Here is a 16,005-nt window from a genome sequence, read left to right as displayed (position 1 = left end):
CAGCTCCATTCAGTTGCCCAGACTCCACCCTGAAGCAAGGGATTACAGGGTCATAAAAAAAACCTCTTTTATATGTTGTGATATGCTTATATGCATTAGTTATCATGGCTATTTGTTTATTTTCTGTCTAGTTGGCATTCATTGTGCTAAGAATATGCTTAACATTTCTTAACAAAGGACCACAATATAAAAGAACCAGAAATGTGACAATTGTACAGTTGCTTTTAATCAAGATGCAGAAAGAATTTTTCCTAAACCACACAGGCTGATTTGAATAGATTTGGTTTCAGCTGGTTATAGACATGAATACTAAAGAGAAAAATATTTCCCAGTAATTACCAAATTTTCCTAACTAGAGCAAGACATTGTGACAGTTAAGCATTGCAGTTCATAATTGAATGAAATGGCATCATTTTATTGGAGACACATATAGCCAGAACATCAGTCAATTTTCATTCTGTGCTATGCGGAGATATTGAAATGCTGCTTGGAAATTGAAGGACACTTGCAGTTTGTGGATTTTTTTTCCTTACCTTGCTATAAAATTCAGCAGATATCAGCGAACACCTAGATGCAAACAAAGTCATTACTAAAAGCCAACATGGGTTTGTCAGAAACAGATCATGCCAGACAAATCTTACTGCATTCTTTGACCAAGTAACAAAATTAGTGGACCAGAGGAATGCTGTAGATATAATTTACTTGGACTTCATTAAGGCATTTGATAAAGTAGATCACAACCTACTACTTGATAAGATAGAAAAATGTGGGTTAGATAGCATCACCACCAGATGAATTCATAGCTGGCTGACAGGCCATACTCAGCGTGTGGTCCTCAATGGAACCGCATCTACATGGAGGGAAGTGTGTAGTGGGGTGCCCCAGGGCTCTTTTCTGGGCCCAGTGCTTTTCAACATCTTCATCAACGATTTGGAAGAGGGGATAGATGGGGAACTCATCAAATTTGCAGACGACACCAAGCTGGCATGGATAGCCAAAACTCCAGAAGACAGGCTTAAGATACAGGAGGATATGGACAGACTTAAACACTGGGTGCTATCTAGCAAAATGAAATTCAATGGTGAAAAAAGTAAGGTTTTACATTTAGGCAGGAAAAACCAAATGTACAGGTATAGTATAGGTGGTACCTTGCTCAATAGTAGTAACTGTGAGAGGGATCTCAGTGTCCTAGTGGACAATCACTTAAATATGAGCCAGCAGTGTGCTGCAGCTGCCAAAAAAGCCAACACAGTGCTAGTCTGCATTAACAGAGGGATAGAATCAAGATCACCTGAAGTGTTAATACCACTTTACAATGCCTTGGTAAGGCCACATTTGGAATACTGCATCCAGTTTCGGTCACCACGATGTAAAAAAGATGTTGAGACTCCAGAAAGAGTACAGAGAAGAGCAACAAAGATGATTAGGGGACTGGAGGCTAAAACATATAAGGAACAGTTGCTGGAATTGGGTATGTCTAGTTTAATGAAGAAAAGGGTGAGGGGTTACATGATAGCAGTGTTCCAATATCTCAGGGGCTGCCACAAAGAATAGGGAGTCAAGCTATTCTCCAAAGTGCCCAAAGGCAGGACAAGAAGCAACGGATGGAAACTAGTCAAGGAGAGAAGCAACCTAGAACTAAGGAGAAACTTCCTGACAGTTAGAACAATTAACTAGTGGAACAACCTGCCTCCAGAGGTGGTGAATGCTCCAACACTGGAAGTTTTTAAGAAGAGACTGGACAGCCATTTGTTCAAAATGGTATAGGGTTTCCTGCCTGAGCAGGGGGTTGGACTAGATGACCTCCAAGGTTCCTTCCAACTTTATTATTATTATTGTTGTTGTTATATTATAAAACATATTCATAAAACATGAAACTCAGTCCACTGAACACTCAAATTGACTGGCACCAGTGTTTGACACGGGATGATGATGATGAAGAAGATGATGATGATTATATGGTTTTGCTAGGTAGACTTTGGGAAAAGATAATGCTTAAATGAAGTAGAGAATGTTATTTTCAGAAAATTTAAGTGGAGTCTTCTGTTTTGGGGTTGGTATATAAAAATCTTGTTTGCTGTGATAGATTGGATAATATACTAAAGAGTGCAATTGCGGATTTTTTTTCTGATCCTTTTTCAATTGTAGATATGATCAATTGAATTATTTCAGTGTTACCTAGTCAGGATAGTGTTGTGTAGCTTGATTTTTGTCCTTCAAGGCAGAAAATGCTTACTTATATAAGAGAATTTCTATTTTAATGTCTGGAGTTGGCCCTGAGAACTTTGGGCTAAAGGTACCCTATAGCTACCTCTCATTTTCATCTAATAATTGCAGAGAGGCTGTAGAACTTAAAAAGTTTAGTAACTGTTTTGGAGTGGCCAAAGATATAGAAGTTAAAATTAAAAGGATTAAGTTCTGTGGATAGAGGTCATGGGTAGATTTGTCTGAGTTGTTCTTTAAAGCATTCATTCTCTATGAAGTCTCTGTCTCTGTGATTTTGAAATAGCTGTGAAGACTAACTGAAATTTCATTTGGCTTTGATAGGAATGCCTTTTATTACCTACGGCTGCAAGTCTTAGATTGCAGTGAAAAGAGACAATAACGCTAGGCTGAATTTGAAGAAAATTCAAAAATTTCTGATAATATAAAATATAGCAAATATATAGTTGTTTCAATGGCCAGATATTCAAGGAAAATAGGAGGAGGAAAGAGTATTGGGTATGTTTACTGCCTTAAGCTATTTATAAAAATAATAAAAGTGGAATATAAATCAGTAAGTGAATAAAATTGAAAAAATAGTAGTTCTTATATAAAATGTTTCGGTTGCTGGATTTTTTTCGGTGTCCAAATGAAGCTGTAATTTTGGGGCTTAAAAATCTATTTTCATTCCAGGTAACTTGAATAATTTGCCTCATCTTAAGGATCCTGTAGTCCTTCAGATGTGGCTCAACCAGCATTGTTTAGTGCCCATAATAGACTCTCAACTTATGGTTTGACCTCTTCAAAAATTTATTTAAATGTATTTTTATGAAATATATAAGAAGTAATAATTTTATCTGGTTAAAATTAATCATTCTTAAAGGCCTACCTATGGGGAACCCTGATGGCTGAAGCTTTTAAGTTGAACAAGATTGTGCGCCTCTGTTAATTTTAGTTACATCTTTTGATCTTGGCTGAAACATACTGCTTGAATTTTTGCTCTATTTTGGGATTGTTTGGGGAAAGGTGATTCGCTCCTTTCGCCGCAACCTCAAGACGTTTCTGTTTGTACAAGCCGGCCTAGCCTGATGGGGATTGGTGGGGTTTTTTAATTTTGTGCTTTAATTTTAACTTGGTGTTTTAGAATTTTATTCCAACTGTTTTAATATGGGCAATTATTTAATCTTGTTTTAACGTTTGTATTTAGTATTTTATTCTGCCCTGTGAACCGCCCTGAGTCCTCAGGGAGAAGGGCGGTATACAAATATTATTAAATTAAATTAAATTAAATTAAAATTAAATTCCCCCCCCTTAAATCCTAAATATAATAAACATGAAGTTCTTTTTCTTCTTTCCAATGGCATGGATCCATTTTTGGAGAAATTGCTCCCCCAGAATTCATTTCCTGTGTACAGGAGGAATAAACATGGAAATGAATATGTTTAAAGAATAGTTGTAACTTAATTGGTAACTATGAATAATAAAATTGTCTATTTATCCCATTTATTCAGTAGTTGATATCCTGGTATTAAAATGAGTTTCGAAGGTATCCAAAAAGCCAAGGGCATTTTTGGTGATAAATCTGAATTTAATAAGATAAACTAGTATTACATTTTAAGTATAGAAAAGAACTCTTAAACAGTGATGTGTGGGGGTGCTCATATCTTCATAGAGTAGACAGAAATGTTTAACTGACATTATTCTTTCTTGAACAAGCGTTGAGCTTGGTCTTCCATTGAAACAGAACTTTTATTCACTGATGAATCTGAAAGTATTATCCTGCTAACCTTCTCAGAGTAATATTTTTAGATTCTTGGGAGGTAAGTTTTTAAGAATGTGCTTGGGGACTTGCATTACTCGGTGGCAAATGTCTTTTATGTAATTACTGAAATACGATTGGTACTTTTCTTAGACACCTGCTCATTGCTTATCAGTTGGCTGCCAGAGGATTCTAGTAATGAAGGATCAGAAGAAAGGTCTATAGAGGAGCTATTGGAAGAGTATAGCTATGACTCGATAGGAGAAATGGCAGAGGAGCTGGAGGAAGAGCTATGTGAAGAGTATGGTGAAGATTCTCTTGAGGCATTTGAAGAATTTGAAGGATCTTTTGAGCTAGTGGAGGAAGAGGACTTTTCTGAAGGAGCAGACGAGTCCTTAGAGGAGGAGGAAGAAGAAGTGAGCTTAGGGTCAGAAGATTGGATAGAAGAGCCTAGCAGTGTGACTGTGCAGGAGCTGGAAGAAGAAATAAGTGTAGGATCAGAGTTGGAATTTTACTAAATAAAAGCCTTTATATTAATAAATTCTATTTTAAGCTATCTGAAATGTCTCTTCACTTCACTGAAGGATTCTTACTTGGTATATAAAAAAAGTCAAAACAATTGTGTTAACTAGAGCTACAATTTAAATGCAGTTTTAACATTGTCACAAACTTTTAGTAGCTTTGAAAGCTTTTAGAGTCACTTTGATGAATTCTAATTAGCAGAACCCAAAAGTGTGTTTTATGATCGTGGTACTGTAACTAGTCATTTTAAAACGAGAGAAAAAAAGTATACAAACCTGAAGCTCAACTACACGTGATTTTCTAAGCCTTTTCAAACAAAAAAGAACACCCCGAATATTAAATTAGCTGCCTTGTGTAGATGTACCAGAAACCTATTGATTCATTTCCCCCCCCAGAACTCCTGTAATTACTTGTTCAGAAAAGTTAACAGAATAAATCTATTAATGATAAAAAAGCTTTATTGTTACAAGCAGTCAGAAAATATAATTTTAAACCTTACCAAGCTTGGATGTTAACAAGAAATAGTTCTTGAAACATGCTGGAGATACATATTAGTCTTCCCTTAATTGGGATTCTTGGGATGAGTCTCATATTTATCCTATTCTTTTGCTAACAGATTACCAAACTATTACTCTTTTTCTTTGTAAATAAACAAAAGAATAAAAGTTCTTTAATTCTCCAAAGAGCATAATTGGCTCTTTAACATGTTCATATATAATATTTTCATAATATTGAAATACAAAATGAAACTATAAAATAAAGATGCTGGCTGCTATAAATTAAGTCATTGACTGAGATGGATGGCCATAGAAATTGAACAAAAATAAATGATTCTTTTTATTAGCATTCTGAAATAATTGAATTCTATTCAGTGTAAACGTTTTTATATATTAAAGGTCAGCAAAGATTCACATGGCACTTTACAAGCATCTTCATGTCTGAATATAGTTGAGTGAAACTAATGGGTGCAGCTGGAGACTTAAAGTGCTGATGGAAAAAATTAAAACATGTATAACTGAAAAAATGACTTCATTTCGGTTTGATTACTGAAGATTTTGAAACAAAATTTTCTTAATAAATGTAGATAACAGTTACTTTGCTATATATACAGTTTTAAGTCAACATACGGTAGTTTATTAAGGGATTTCATTATAGAAAAACTGGACAGCGTAACTTGAGTTTCTGGATTATTAGATACAAAATACAAATGAAATTAATTGCATACAACTAAATGTGATTCTATAATTGAAGAATTATTTAAACTCCTGATTTTCCCTAGGAATATTTTAGATACTCTGAAGTCATATTCATAGTAAAAACAAAACCTGAATTGAAAAAATAAACATCAGGTAACTTGGGAAAAAATGGCTATTTATAGATCCATAATAGTGAGCAGTAATATAATATAGTTCATGGTACACAAGTGACCTTCATACTTTGCTCATGAGTCAATGTAATAAATTAGGCAGCTACACCAGTGGCTTTTACCTGATAATGTACTGAACTTTAATATATGAAGACGCTTGTTACAGGAATGGTATTTTATTTAAAAGATTCTTAAGCTATTGGTGGTGTTGGAAATATACTAAAATAGTGCTAGTCATTAAAGAAAACCAGGTCTTCTACTTGCAGTTATAGTTTAAGGTATTAATGTAAACTGATTCTTGTATCTTTTATGGTTGAAGACATCCCTTTAATTTTTCAGTGAAGCTGTTGGTCCTTGGGAAGTGTAGCAGAATGTTATCTTAAGAAACATTGTATGTGCAAATATGAAAGTGAAACAAATAACATACTGTTTTCTTTATGTAAAAGGCGAGTTTCATGAAAATGAAAATTAGTTGGATATAATGGTTGGGATGACTGACCTGAAGTCAAGAGATCCACTTGAAAGTATTTCTTGAGTTAAAAGGGCTGGAGGTTGAAGTCTTTCATAAAAAAAAGTATAAATACAAATCCATGTACTTTGGTTTGAAGCATTAAATATTAAAACTTTAGCTGCCAGGGTAGGTATATCTAGAAGCTGATGCTTTATTTTGTCCTTTTAGATGTCCATTTCAGTGTTTGTCCATTTGAGTGTTTATGTAGCTATAATATAATTTAAGTTAAAAAAAAGACCATTGTAAATAGTTCTAATCTTTATATACATACTGTTTTTATGTGTTTTTGCAGTGTTTTAAGCAAGAAAAACGAGCAACTTACCTGTGGAATTCTTACCCTTAATTGGATCCACCAATTGCAATAACTATTTCCCTGTTGTTTGTTTTTAAATTACATAATCCATCTAGGGGCCATTCAAGAACCAAATTTTAAACATGTATTTAACGTCTTGAAGTCATTCTGAATATTTGATGAGATACACTTTAAAACAGTTTTAAAGACAATTATAATACCCATAAATATATTTCAGATGGTCTCCTCTTCAGATAGATTCTAAAAATATAATAATAAGCAGCTAAATCTTAAGCTTGAACTCTAGTTTTAGAGTTTCAACTTGGTCCTATAAAATAGCAGAAGAATGTCTTGCTGTTCCTGTTCCCCTCTCTTTTTTCAAAAATTCATGTGTTTTACAAAGAAGCTGTTTGGCAATATGGAAGCTTGGAAGTTCTAGTGTTACCTGAAATCCTTTGATCCTAGGTTATGTTGAACAAATTATTTTCAAAGTTTTTCAAATAAACTCATATATCTATTTATCTCTACCTAGAGAGTGGCATTTTGGGTTCTGTGGGCGTCTTAGACTATATACATTGATATATTAATTATAAAGTTCTGCGACACAGTCGTTCTTCAATTAAATATTGAAGACTGCATTGTTTAACGTGTCTTATTGTGATAATGTTTTGCATATATTTATACAGTTTTAAAGTATCTGGATCAAACATACGTCATAAGGTGACAAAATGGTAATGATTTTAAGACTGTAATGAAGATGAAATATTTGGATTAATAACTTACACTTTGCTGTCAGGTAATGTTAAATTTCTAAAGAGAAATAAGTAATTCTTATAAGGTTTTTTTAATTTCATTTACTGATTTTTATATTTTTGTGCAGGTTTCTTAATATTTATCTGGTTAAAACCTCGTTAATCAGAACTGATTTAGATTCTTCATTACTGCAGCTTTTGTTCAGGTTCCCAAGTTCCTAAATCTACAAAAGAACGTAGTTGAAATGGGCAGTGAAACACAAATGTCTTACTTTTTCACAGATTGCTGTTTTCTTTCATTGGAAAAATTACTAAATTAGAAAATTATGAGTTATACTTTTATGTACATGAATATAATGTAGCATTAAAATCTTTATGTGACAATTATGCTCCTTTATCAAAGATTGAAATAGATTATGCTGGAGATATATATTAATATTTAAATGTCCATTCTTAATTTTTTAAAAACCATTTTGTTTAATTATTACAGAAATTCACTGGTTAATTTGAAACTTTTTAATTTTATTTGCAGAAGATCCTTTTGAGGATTTTTTTGGTAATAGAAGAGGGTCACGTGGAAACAGAAGCAGAGGCGGTGGTTCATTTTTCTCTGCCTTCAGTGGATTTCCTGCCTTTGGGGGCGGTTTTTCTTCCTTTGATACAGGTAGGATGAATTTAATTACAATGTAGACATTTAAATGTGGACAATTCTCAAAGGTTTATTATACCCTGCAAACCTGCAAAATGTGATTCTGCTTTGGACACCATTTATGCAAGCTAGAATTATAGGAAAAGAGAGCAGGAATTGCTTAGATGGATCCCATGATTTGAGTTTTTCATATTTATTTCAAGGTCGAAGAGCCTTTGGTGCTCAAAAATATTATTGATTTACACCATTTGGCAGCTCTTGTCAAGCACAGGAATCTGCAGTATTTGAGTTTCCATATGTTTCCATACCTTTCTAGCCCTTCAAAGATGTAAAACAGTATTTGGTATTTTGAATGTGTTCAGAATATGTAGTATTATTAATATTTCTCAATGTTGGTGAACAAATATGGTCTTAAATAAAACATTAATCTGTCCATTGATCTAAAAGCAGATGTATGCTTTGGCCAAATACATTTTGTCACTTTTTCTTTCTTAGCAGGTTTCACTTCATTTGGTTCTCTTGGCCATGGAGGCCTTACTTCATTCTCCTCCACATCATTTGGTGGTAGTGGAATGGGTAATTTCAAATCTGTATCGACTTCAACTAAAATAGTTAACGGCAGAAAAATCACTACAAAGAGGTACAGTGACTTAGATTTAAATTTAAATTTGTTAACGAGTTGTTAATACCATTTCTTTCCACTGAAAACAAAACTAGAATATAGCAACTGTTTATTTCAGTGAGGTTTGACTCATTGTTCTTATGTTGTTGTGCTTGATTTTTTTTATCCTGGGGGTAAGTCTAAATTAAATTGGCATCCCTATGGTTGAAGTGCCTAAGATACGCATCATAAAGGAAAAGTATATAGTGTGTCTGATCCAACTCAAAACCATAGTTTAAAAAGGTAGCTCAGCTAAAGAATCTTTCAAGGGTTTTGGCAAATGGAGAATTAATTGTTTCAAACATGTGGGTAAAATGAAGTTTTCCAATGTAGTGTGCTGCTATAAGGTAGCATCTTATAGTAAATCACTATGGGCAAGATCTCTAGGTTATATTTTTACTGTTTAAAAAAAACCAACACCCATGCTCTTCCGTGGATTTCTGTCCTGCAGAATTGTTGAGAATGGACAAGAGAGAGTAGAAGTTGAAGAAGATGGCCTGTTAAAGTCTTTAACAATAAATGGTAAGGAGCAGCTGCTACCCTTGGATAACAAGTAATTCATCGCACGCATTTAACAGAAATTTTAAGTTATAACGAGCATCCTTTGCGGATTAACAGGAAAATTTTTTGAAGATTTCAGACGAACTCTTTCATTATACTATACGTAAAGTATTTAAAAATGGCTCATCGGAGCTCGTGTGTCAGACTTTTTGCGTTTAATTCCTGGGACCACATGAATAGGACCATTTTTTGTCCTTAAAAATTGTTGTAAATTTCTGTACGCACTTTGCTTTATATTAAACATGATTCTAGGTAAACATTTACCCTACTTTATTGTTAGGGACAAATTGTACGCTAATATTAGCATGAATCTTGCTTTTTGCCATTTTTTGTTCTTAGGTGTTGACCTGTGAGCCAATTAATACTTTACTGTGAAGTTAACATTTCTGAGGCAAACTTAATTTCAAGCATTTAGCATTTAGTAGTGAATAATGTTAACATGTTACTGATGGTGCATTTCTGGTTTAAACAAATTAAGGATGTTTTTTTTTAGTTTTTGCATGATTGCTGGCAATTTAGTTCATATTGACAAAAATGTGTAATGTTTAAGCCTAAGCTAATAAATTTAAACTATTGAGCTTAGGTATTTTGTCATTTTTGCTACAAAGTTAATGAATAAATGCTGATGTTTGTGGTGCTTCTTTCTTGGGTAATACTTGTAGCTTTTATGTGTGCCTATGTAACTTGATGGATACTAATTATATTTTGCTTTCAGCTCTTCCTGTGAGCTTTTCCTTTGCACACATTTTTATATAAAACTTGGATTTTGCTTAATATCAGACACAATATTCTGAACTAACACAAATATAACTTCTTTAAATAGGATAAACTTTTAACATGACAATTGTAAAATTAGTTTTTAAGACCAATAGAGGTCTTAAATACAGTTTCATTACAGGTAGTTCTTAACTTACAACCATTCATTCAGCAGCTGTTTCGGTGGCTCTGGAAAATATAGTCCTTGCACTTTGGGCTGTCACTGCCTCCCTGTGGTCCTGCAATCAAAATTTGGGTTCTTGGCAACCAGCCTGTATTTATGATAGTTGCACGTCCTTGGGTTATATGACTGCCATTTGCAATCTTCCCAGCCAGCTTCTGACTAGCAAAGTCAATGGAGAAAGGTAGATTCACTTAACAACCATGTGATTCACTTAACAATTGCAGTGATTTGCTTAACAACCATGGGAAAAGGTTATAAAATCAGGCATGATTCACTGCCTTGGTTAGCAATGGAAATTCTGCTCCCAGTTGTGGTTGTAAATCGAAGACTACCTGTGCTGTATATAATACAGTTTTAACCCAGAGGTCTTAAAAACAATTTTTAATAGTGCAATTGGGAAAAAAAACATTAGTGTGCTTTTCATTTGATCTAAAGCAGTGGGTGACAGCAAAAGGAATTGTTTTTTCCCTAAATTATATTTTGGTAAGTCAGCTAGGCAATTTTATGGGGCTGCTCTGATTTTGAGATAACAGTATTGCCCTTTGGATTATTGCTTGCCCTTTCCTAAGGAGAGAGTGACATTCTTTAAGGAAATGGGCTTCCCTTTAAGAAATAAAGTGTTCATTTACAAAATGTGGAGCCATAATGAACCTTCAGTAGCAAAATAACCATAGATAAAAATAATAAATACTAACGTGGAAACATATTGCCTATCTCAAATTTATTTCTCTTTGAAGTAAGTGAGCTACAGATTTCAGATTAAGTTCTAAGCTATTCATTGGTTGTTACTGAATGTTTGCTAGAATTACTGAGATTTCAGTAGAAGTTTCAGATAACTTCAGAAATCAGCTTTAACAAGTTGTAAATATCTGTGCACTTAAAACATGTATATATGCCACATACATGTTCCAAGATTATGCTCACTCTATCAGTTTCTAATGTCTGGCAAAAATTGCGTTTATGAAGCATTGTGCTTTCAGAGGGCTATCTGAAGGCCCATTAAAGCCCAAATGTACATTTGTCAGTGGGAGAAAATATATTAAAATTATTGGAAGTTAAATTCTTTGAAAGAGATTTCCTATAATAGAATTTATCTTGACTGGTAAGTTGGAAGAAACAAATCAGAATAAAAGAGCACACCAAGACATTTTTCTGTTTAATGTCTTAATTAAGTCTATGAAAATTGCTGAAGGACATCATGAATGAGCCATTTTTGTTGAAAATATTCATGTTTCTTAACGTTCACACAGAACAGCTTTTAAATTCTGCCACTAGGCAAAACTTACTAGGAATCAGAAGAGTAACTTATCAGCTTTCATACTACTTCATCCCAGCATAGTATACTGCACAATATATTCCCAGCAGCACATAGTAAGTTTAATTTGGGCATTTTTGACTGGTGAAGTTAATCCAAGGCTCTGTGTATACTGCAGTTCAAATGTCAGAACTGTATATCAGAAAGTGCCAAATTATGCATCCTTCTCTCCTAATACAGTTTGACATCTTTGTTAATGCAAAGTTCTCCTTCCATATCATTTGAAATGTCACTTATCAGATATGGATTATTTGCAAAGCATTCAGCTCCAGCCTTTAAATGAAAGCACAGCCTTAAGGGGAGTTTTGGCAAAATATCTAATCAAATACTGTCATTAACAAACATAGCCTATATGTGATGTTACTTTTCAATAACAGATATTGTCAGAATGCTGAGTCCTTTGCCAGTTAATTCCTGCATTTGCACTGCATGATCATAGCATTTACAAAGCCCTGGCCTCCTGCTTGCCTGGCTTGCTTGTCTGTCTTGTTTCAAATATACTGCATACAGATAGTCCTCACATAGCGACTATAATTGGAACTGGCAACTGTTGCTAAGTGTTGTGGTTGCTAAGCAGAAATTCATGTGATCGTGAAAGGCTAACTTCCACTTTTCTTAAGTGAATCACACTGGTCATTACGTAAAACATCATGTGACTAACTTATGACTTCTGCCTTCTCTATTAACTATGCTTGTTGCAAACCAGTTGCAAAGCACACAAAGGACGATCATGTGATTGCAGGATGCTGCAATGGTTGTAAATGCATACTGGTTGCAAAGCATCTGGTGATCGTGTGAAACTGGTTATAACAGGAATCGTCACAAAGCTATTTTTACACTAGTAACTGAACAGTTGCTAAATGAGGTAGTTGGTAAGTGAGGACTATATTTGTATCTAATCACTTGGATCTTGAATCTAATTCTTAGTTACTAATCTTTCTGACAGTGCAAGCAAATCATATTTCATGTTTCTTTGTACAGTACATTAAATTTATCTGGCTAAGTATTTTTTTAATCCCATTTATATCCCGCCCTTCTCTGAAGACTCAGGGCGGCTTACAATCTAAGAAGCACAAATCAATGTGCTTAGCAATTCTAAGAGTATGCTCTTAGAATGAGTGAAAGTCACACAAAGAGTGAGGACATAGGATCTTTAGTTTTAAAGACATGCCTCTGGTTCATTTCTTTGCAATTCTCACATTCCAATGAATCTGTTGCTGCAACCACATGGTGAAATATACCGTGTTTTGCCGAAAGTAAGACGTACCCTGAAAATAAGCCCCAGTTTGATTTTTGGGGCTGGGCCTAATATAAGCCCTACCCCAAAAATCCCTAGTTTTGGGGTGAGGTGCACACACCTAAAAGTCAAGCAAGGGAGCGGGTGTGGAGCTGCTCCATGTTCCCTGCAACCACTTGACTCACAGCCAGGCCTCTCCTCACTGGACCACTTCCTCTACGGTGTCTTCTGCAGCCAGGCCTGCATTTCTCAGTCACAGGCCTTCCCGGAAGACCTGTCTGGCTGAGAGCCGAGTTATGGATTCAGTCCATAGCTCGGTATTCGACTGCAGTGGCCTTCCAGAAAGGCCTGACTGCAAAATGCAGGCCAGAATGCAGCTGCAGAACGAAGCTGCTCCTTCGGCTGCAGAAGAAGGGGACCTGCTGGGCGGGGCTGTCGGTGCCGGAGCTGAGTAAGACATCCCCCCAAAATAAGACCGGGTGCCCCTCTTGGAGGCAAAAAAGCCAAACAAAAGCCGGTCTTATTTTCAGGGAAACATGGTAGTTCCCCAGTGGCTATTTATAAGCAAAATATTAGATTCTGCCCCTGAAAAAGAATAGTGGGTGGTATTATCCACTTCAGCTTCAGCTGGTGAAGGGAGTATAGAGCGGTTTGCCTTTGATAGATTTTGATCTGATTTGTGTGGTAAAAGGAAGCTGTGTGCATGAATAATAGTGTGCATGATCTGAAGAGAATGCCTGTTATAGAGACCCAATTACATCAATCAATTGTCTTTGAAGGCAGGAATACTGTCCCTTACAGGCAAAAATTTGCTGCAGCTGTCCTAGTTATTTTTTTCGTCTGTATGTCCTCTCTTCTGTTCATATTTCTTTTCTTTAGTTTTATCTAATTTTCAATACAGAAAACCCTTAGTTGATTTCCTGAGTGAAGCAAAATGCACTGCCTACCAAGCCTAATAAAGAGGAAGTTGATGGTCTTTGGTTCTCTGTGATCTTGGTTGTTTCCTTGCAGATGTTTCCTTACCTTACTAGGTAACATCATCTGTGCTAGAAGGAAATGGAATTTGGTCTCTAGAGGAAGTGGATTCTGTTGTGGAGAGGAAGTGATAAAGGGAAAACTTGCTTCTTCCAACCTTTTCTTAACTATAGCTTCTGGCCAATGGGTGGGAAAACACTACACAATTCCTTCTTTCTGAAGTTTACCTGCTTAATGTAAGGAACACTTCAGTTTAATCTCTTCCATTAATATTTCCATTACAATACTTTCTGCTTTTCCTCCCCCCCTCCCCCGCCCAGTAACATAATTATTGTATCAAATTGTGTAGTAAAAAGTCAGCGTTAGTGAGCAATCTTTCATATTGTGTGGATTTTTTAATCTGAATTTTATCCTGCCTGTATTGCTTTATAAGTAACTCAAACCAGTGAACATACAGCCCGTCCTTCTATTTTCCCACAATAACAATTCTCACAAGTGGGTCAGGCTGAGAGAGTGACTGGCCCAGAAGTTATCCATCTGGCTTTCATGCCTAAAGTGGGACTTAGTTGCATCTAATTCTATTTAAGTACCCGAGACAAATCACTTATTTGTTTTACTAATTTCAACTGAACTTCTGCCCATTTAACTTGAACGGACTGTATCCAGTCGTGTTTACCACTGAATTTCAAAACACAGTGTTTTGGCATGATTTATTTTGCCTTCAAACTTAGGTAAATTTTAAAGTATTTTATGGACAGCTATTATTGTGATTGAAAGGGTAGACCTGAAAAGCTGCTACAATCTGATTTTTTTTTTTTTACTCTGCTTTGAAATAGAGCTTGCTACGTTCAGTTCTGATTTTCGGTTCTGCTATTCCATTGTCTACATTGTGAACAAAGTACAGTTTTTAACTTAAGTGCATTGCATTAAATTGTCTTCTATCCAGTTGCTAGATTGAATGCTTTCGTTGTAACTTGGGACTGATTTCCGACAAGGTATTGCTAAATGTTTTTTTGTAAAGGAAAGGTGTAAGAGAAAAAAAAATTCATTTTTGAGGATTGTTACATTCACGTTTGGGCCTTTTCTGTTCTGCCTGCCTAGCTGTAGTTGATTTGTAATTGACAGTCGTGTATCAGTATATGTTCAGTTACTGTGCTGTTTGGAGTATTAATGTTGGCTGACTTATTTGCAAGGTTGTGTCCTCAAACTTTTTAAAGATACTTAGCTTCTTCTGTTTCTTTGTGTAAAACTATTTTACTGATTTTAAAACATCTCACCGATTAATATGAGTTTAATAAAATGTACCAGGTTATATAAGGTTGTGATGATAAAAGACCTTTGATTTAATATTTTATTGCAGTTATCCCCAAGCAGGGTAGCACTCTATGAAATATTAATTTAACTTTTAATTAGGAATACTTTGGACTACTAGACCTCAGCTCCAAAAATCTGACCAATTGCTAGATAGAAGCAAAGAAACACTGTGTAGAAATACTGTGCTATCGTCTACTTACCTGGATTTTGCAGCTCAAGTCTGATAGCTCTAGAGGTGTTGAACTACTATCTTAAATAAGTAGAAATTCTTATTAGAATCTCTTCTGACTCCTTTGTTTGCATATCTCCTTTTTTCCACTTTTGCTTGTAATCTGAAACTATCATGACAGTAGGATACTGAATATTTATTTATTTGGTTGATAGAAATAGCCATTTATGTCTCTCTGAACTGACCACAAAATAATAAACCAACATAAAAGCCCCTGGTACCCAGGGATAAACCACAACCCTGGTAACTGAGAAAAGCACATCTATAGCAGCAGAATTCATCTACCATCTGACCCAAATACTGAGAAACTGCTAGGTATTCAGTACCTTCCGAAAGGCTAACTTGGATTAAGATCACTTACTTACTTTCTATAGCTACAATTTCAGATAAGTGATTAAAAATTACAGTATTACACAAAAGTAAATATAGTACCCAAAAATTATTATCAACATAGTTATCAATATAGCCAGGAAACAGGGCTGTTGACATACTTGGGATTCCATGCCACAGTACATAGGTCTTAAAGTGAGGTCAGTGGAGTTGGGGTTATCCTAATCTCAGAAGAGAGACTTTTCAAGAGGGCAGAGGCTACAGCAAAGAAGGCACATCTCTTAGTCTCCACCAGCTGACATTCCTTGGCTGAGAGACCCATAACATGCCCAACATGCTGGACTGAATTGGTTGGATAGAAACAACTGGGAGAAGATGGTCACTCAGGTA

General features: G+C 35.2%; 1 protein-coding gene across 6 annotated transcripts in view; it reads left to right on the top strand.

Annotated features, from left to right (window-relative positions):
* The window catches only part of DNAJB6 (DnaJ heat shock protein family (Hsp40) member B6), a 62,401-nt gene that overhangs the window by 12,954 nt on the left and 33,442 nt on the right, over nucleotides 1–16,005 (top strand). For 4 of the 6 annotated variants that reach the window (XM_083376722.1, XM_083376719.1, XM_083376721.1 and 1 more), the window contains 3 exons: nucleotides 7,937–8,068; nucleotides 8,549–8,693; nucleotides 9,166–9,236. In XM_083376722.1, the coding sequence (XP_083232848.1) occupies nucleotides 7,937–8,068; nucleotides 8,549–8,693; nucleotides 9,166–9,236 (348 nt within the window). Of the gene's footprint in view, nucleotides 1–7,936; nucleotides 8,069–8,548; nucleotides 8,694–9,165; nucleotides 9,858–16,005 lie in introns of those variants that run through there. The other 2 variants (XM_083376720.1, XM_083376723.1) reach the window with 2 other exon arrangements.

The sequence above is a fragment of the Vipera ursinii genome (assembly GCF_947247035.1).
Source record: "Vipera ursinii genome assembly, chromosome: Z".
Taxonomy (NCBI): domain Eukaryota; kingdom Metazoa; phylum Chordata; class Lepidosauria; order Squamata; family Viperidae; genus Vipera; species Vipera ursinii.
Note: the sequence above shows the minus strand (reverse complement) of the source record. Positions and strands in the feature narration are given on the sequence as shown.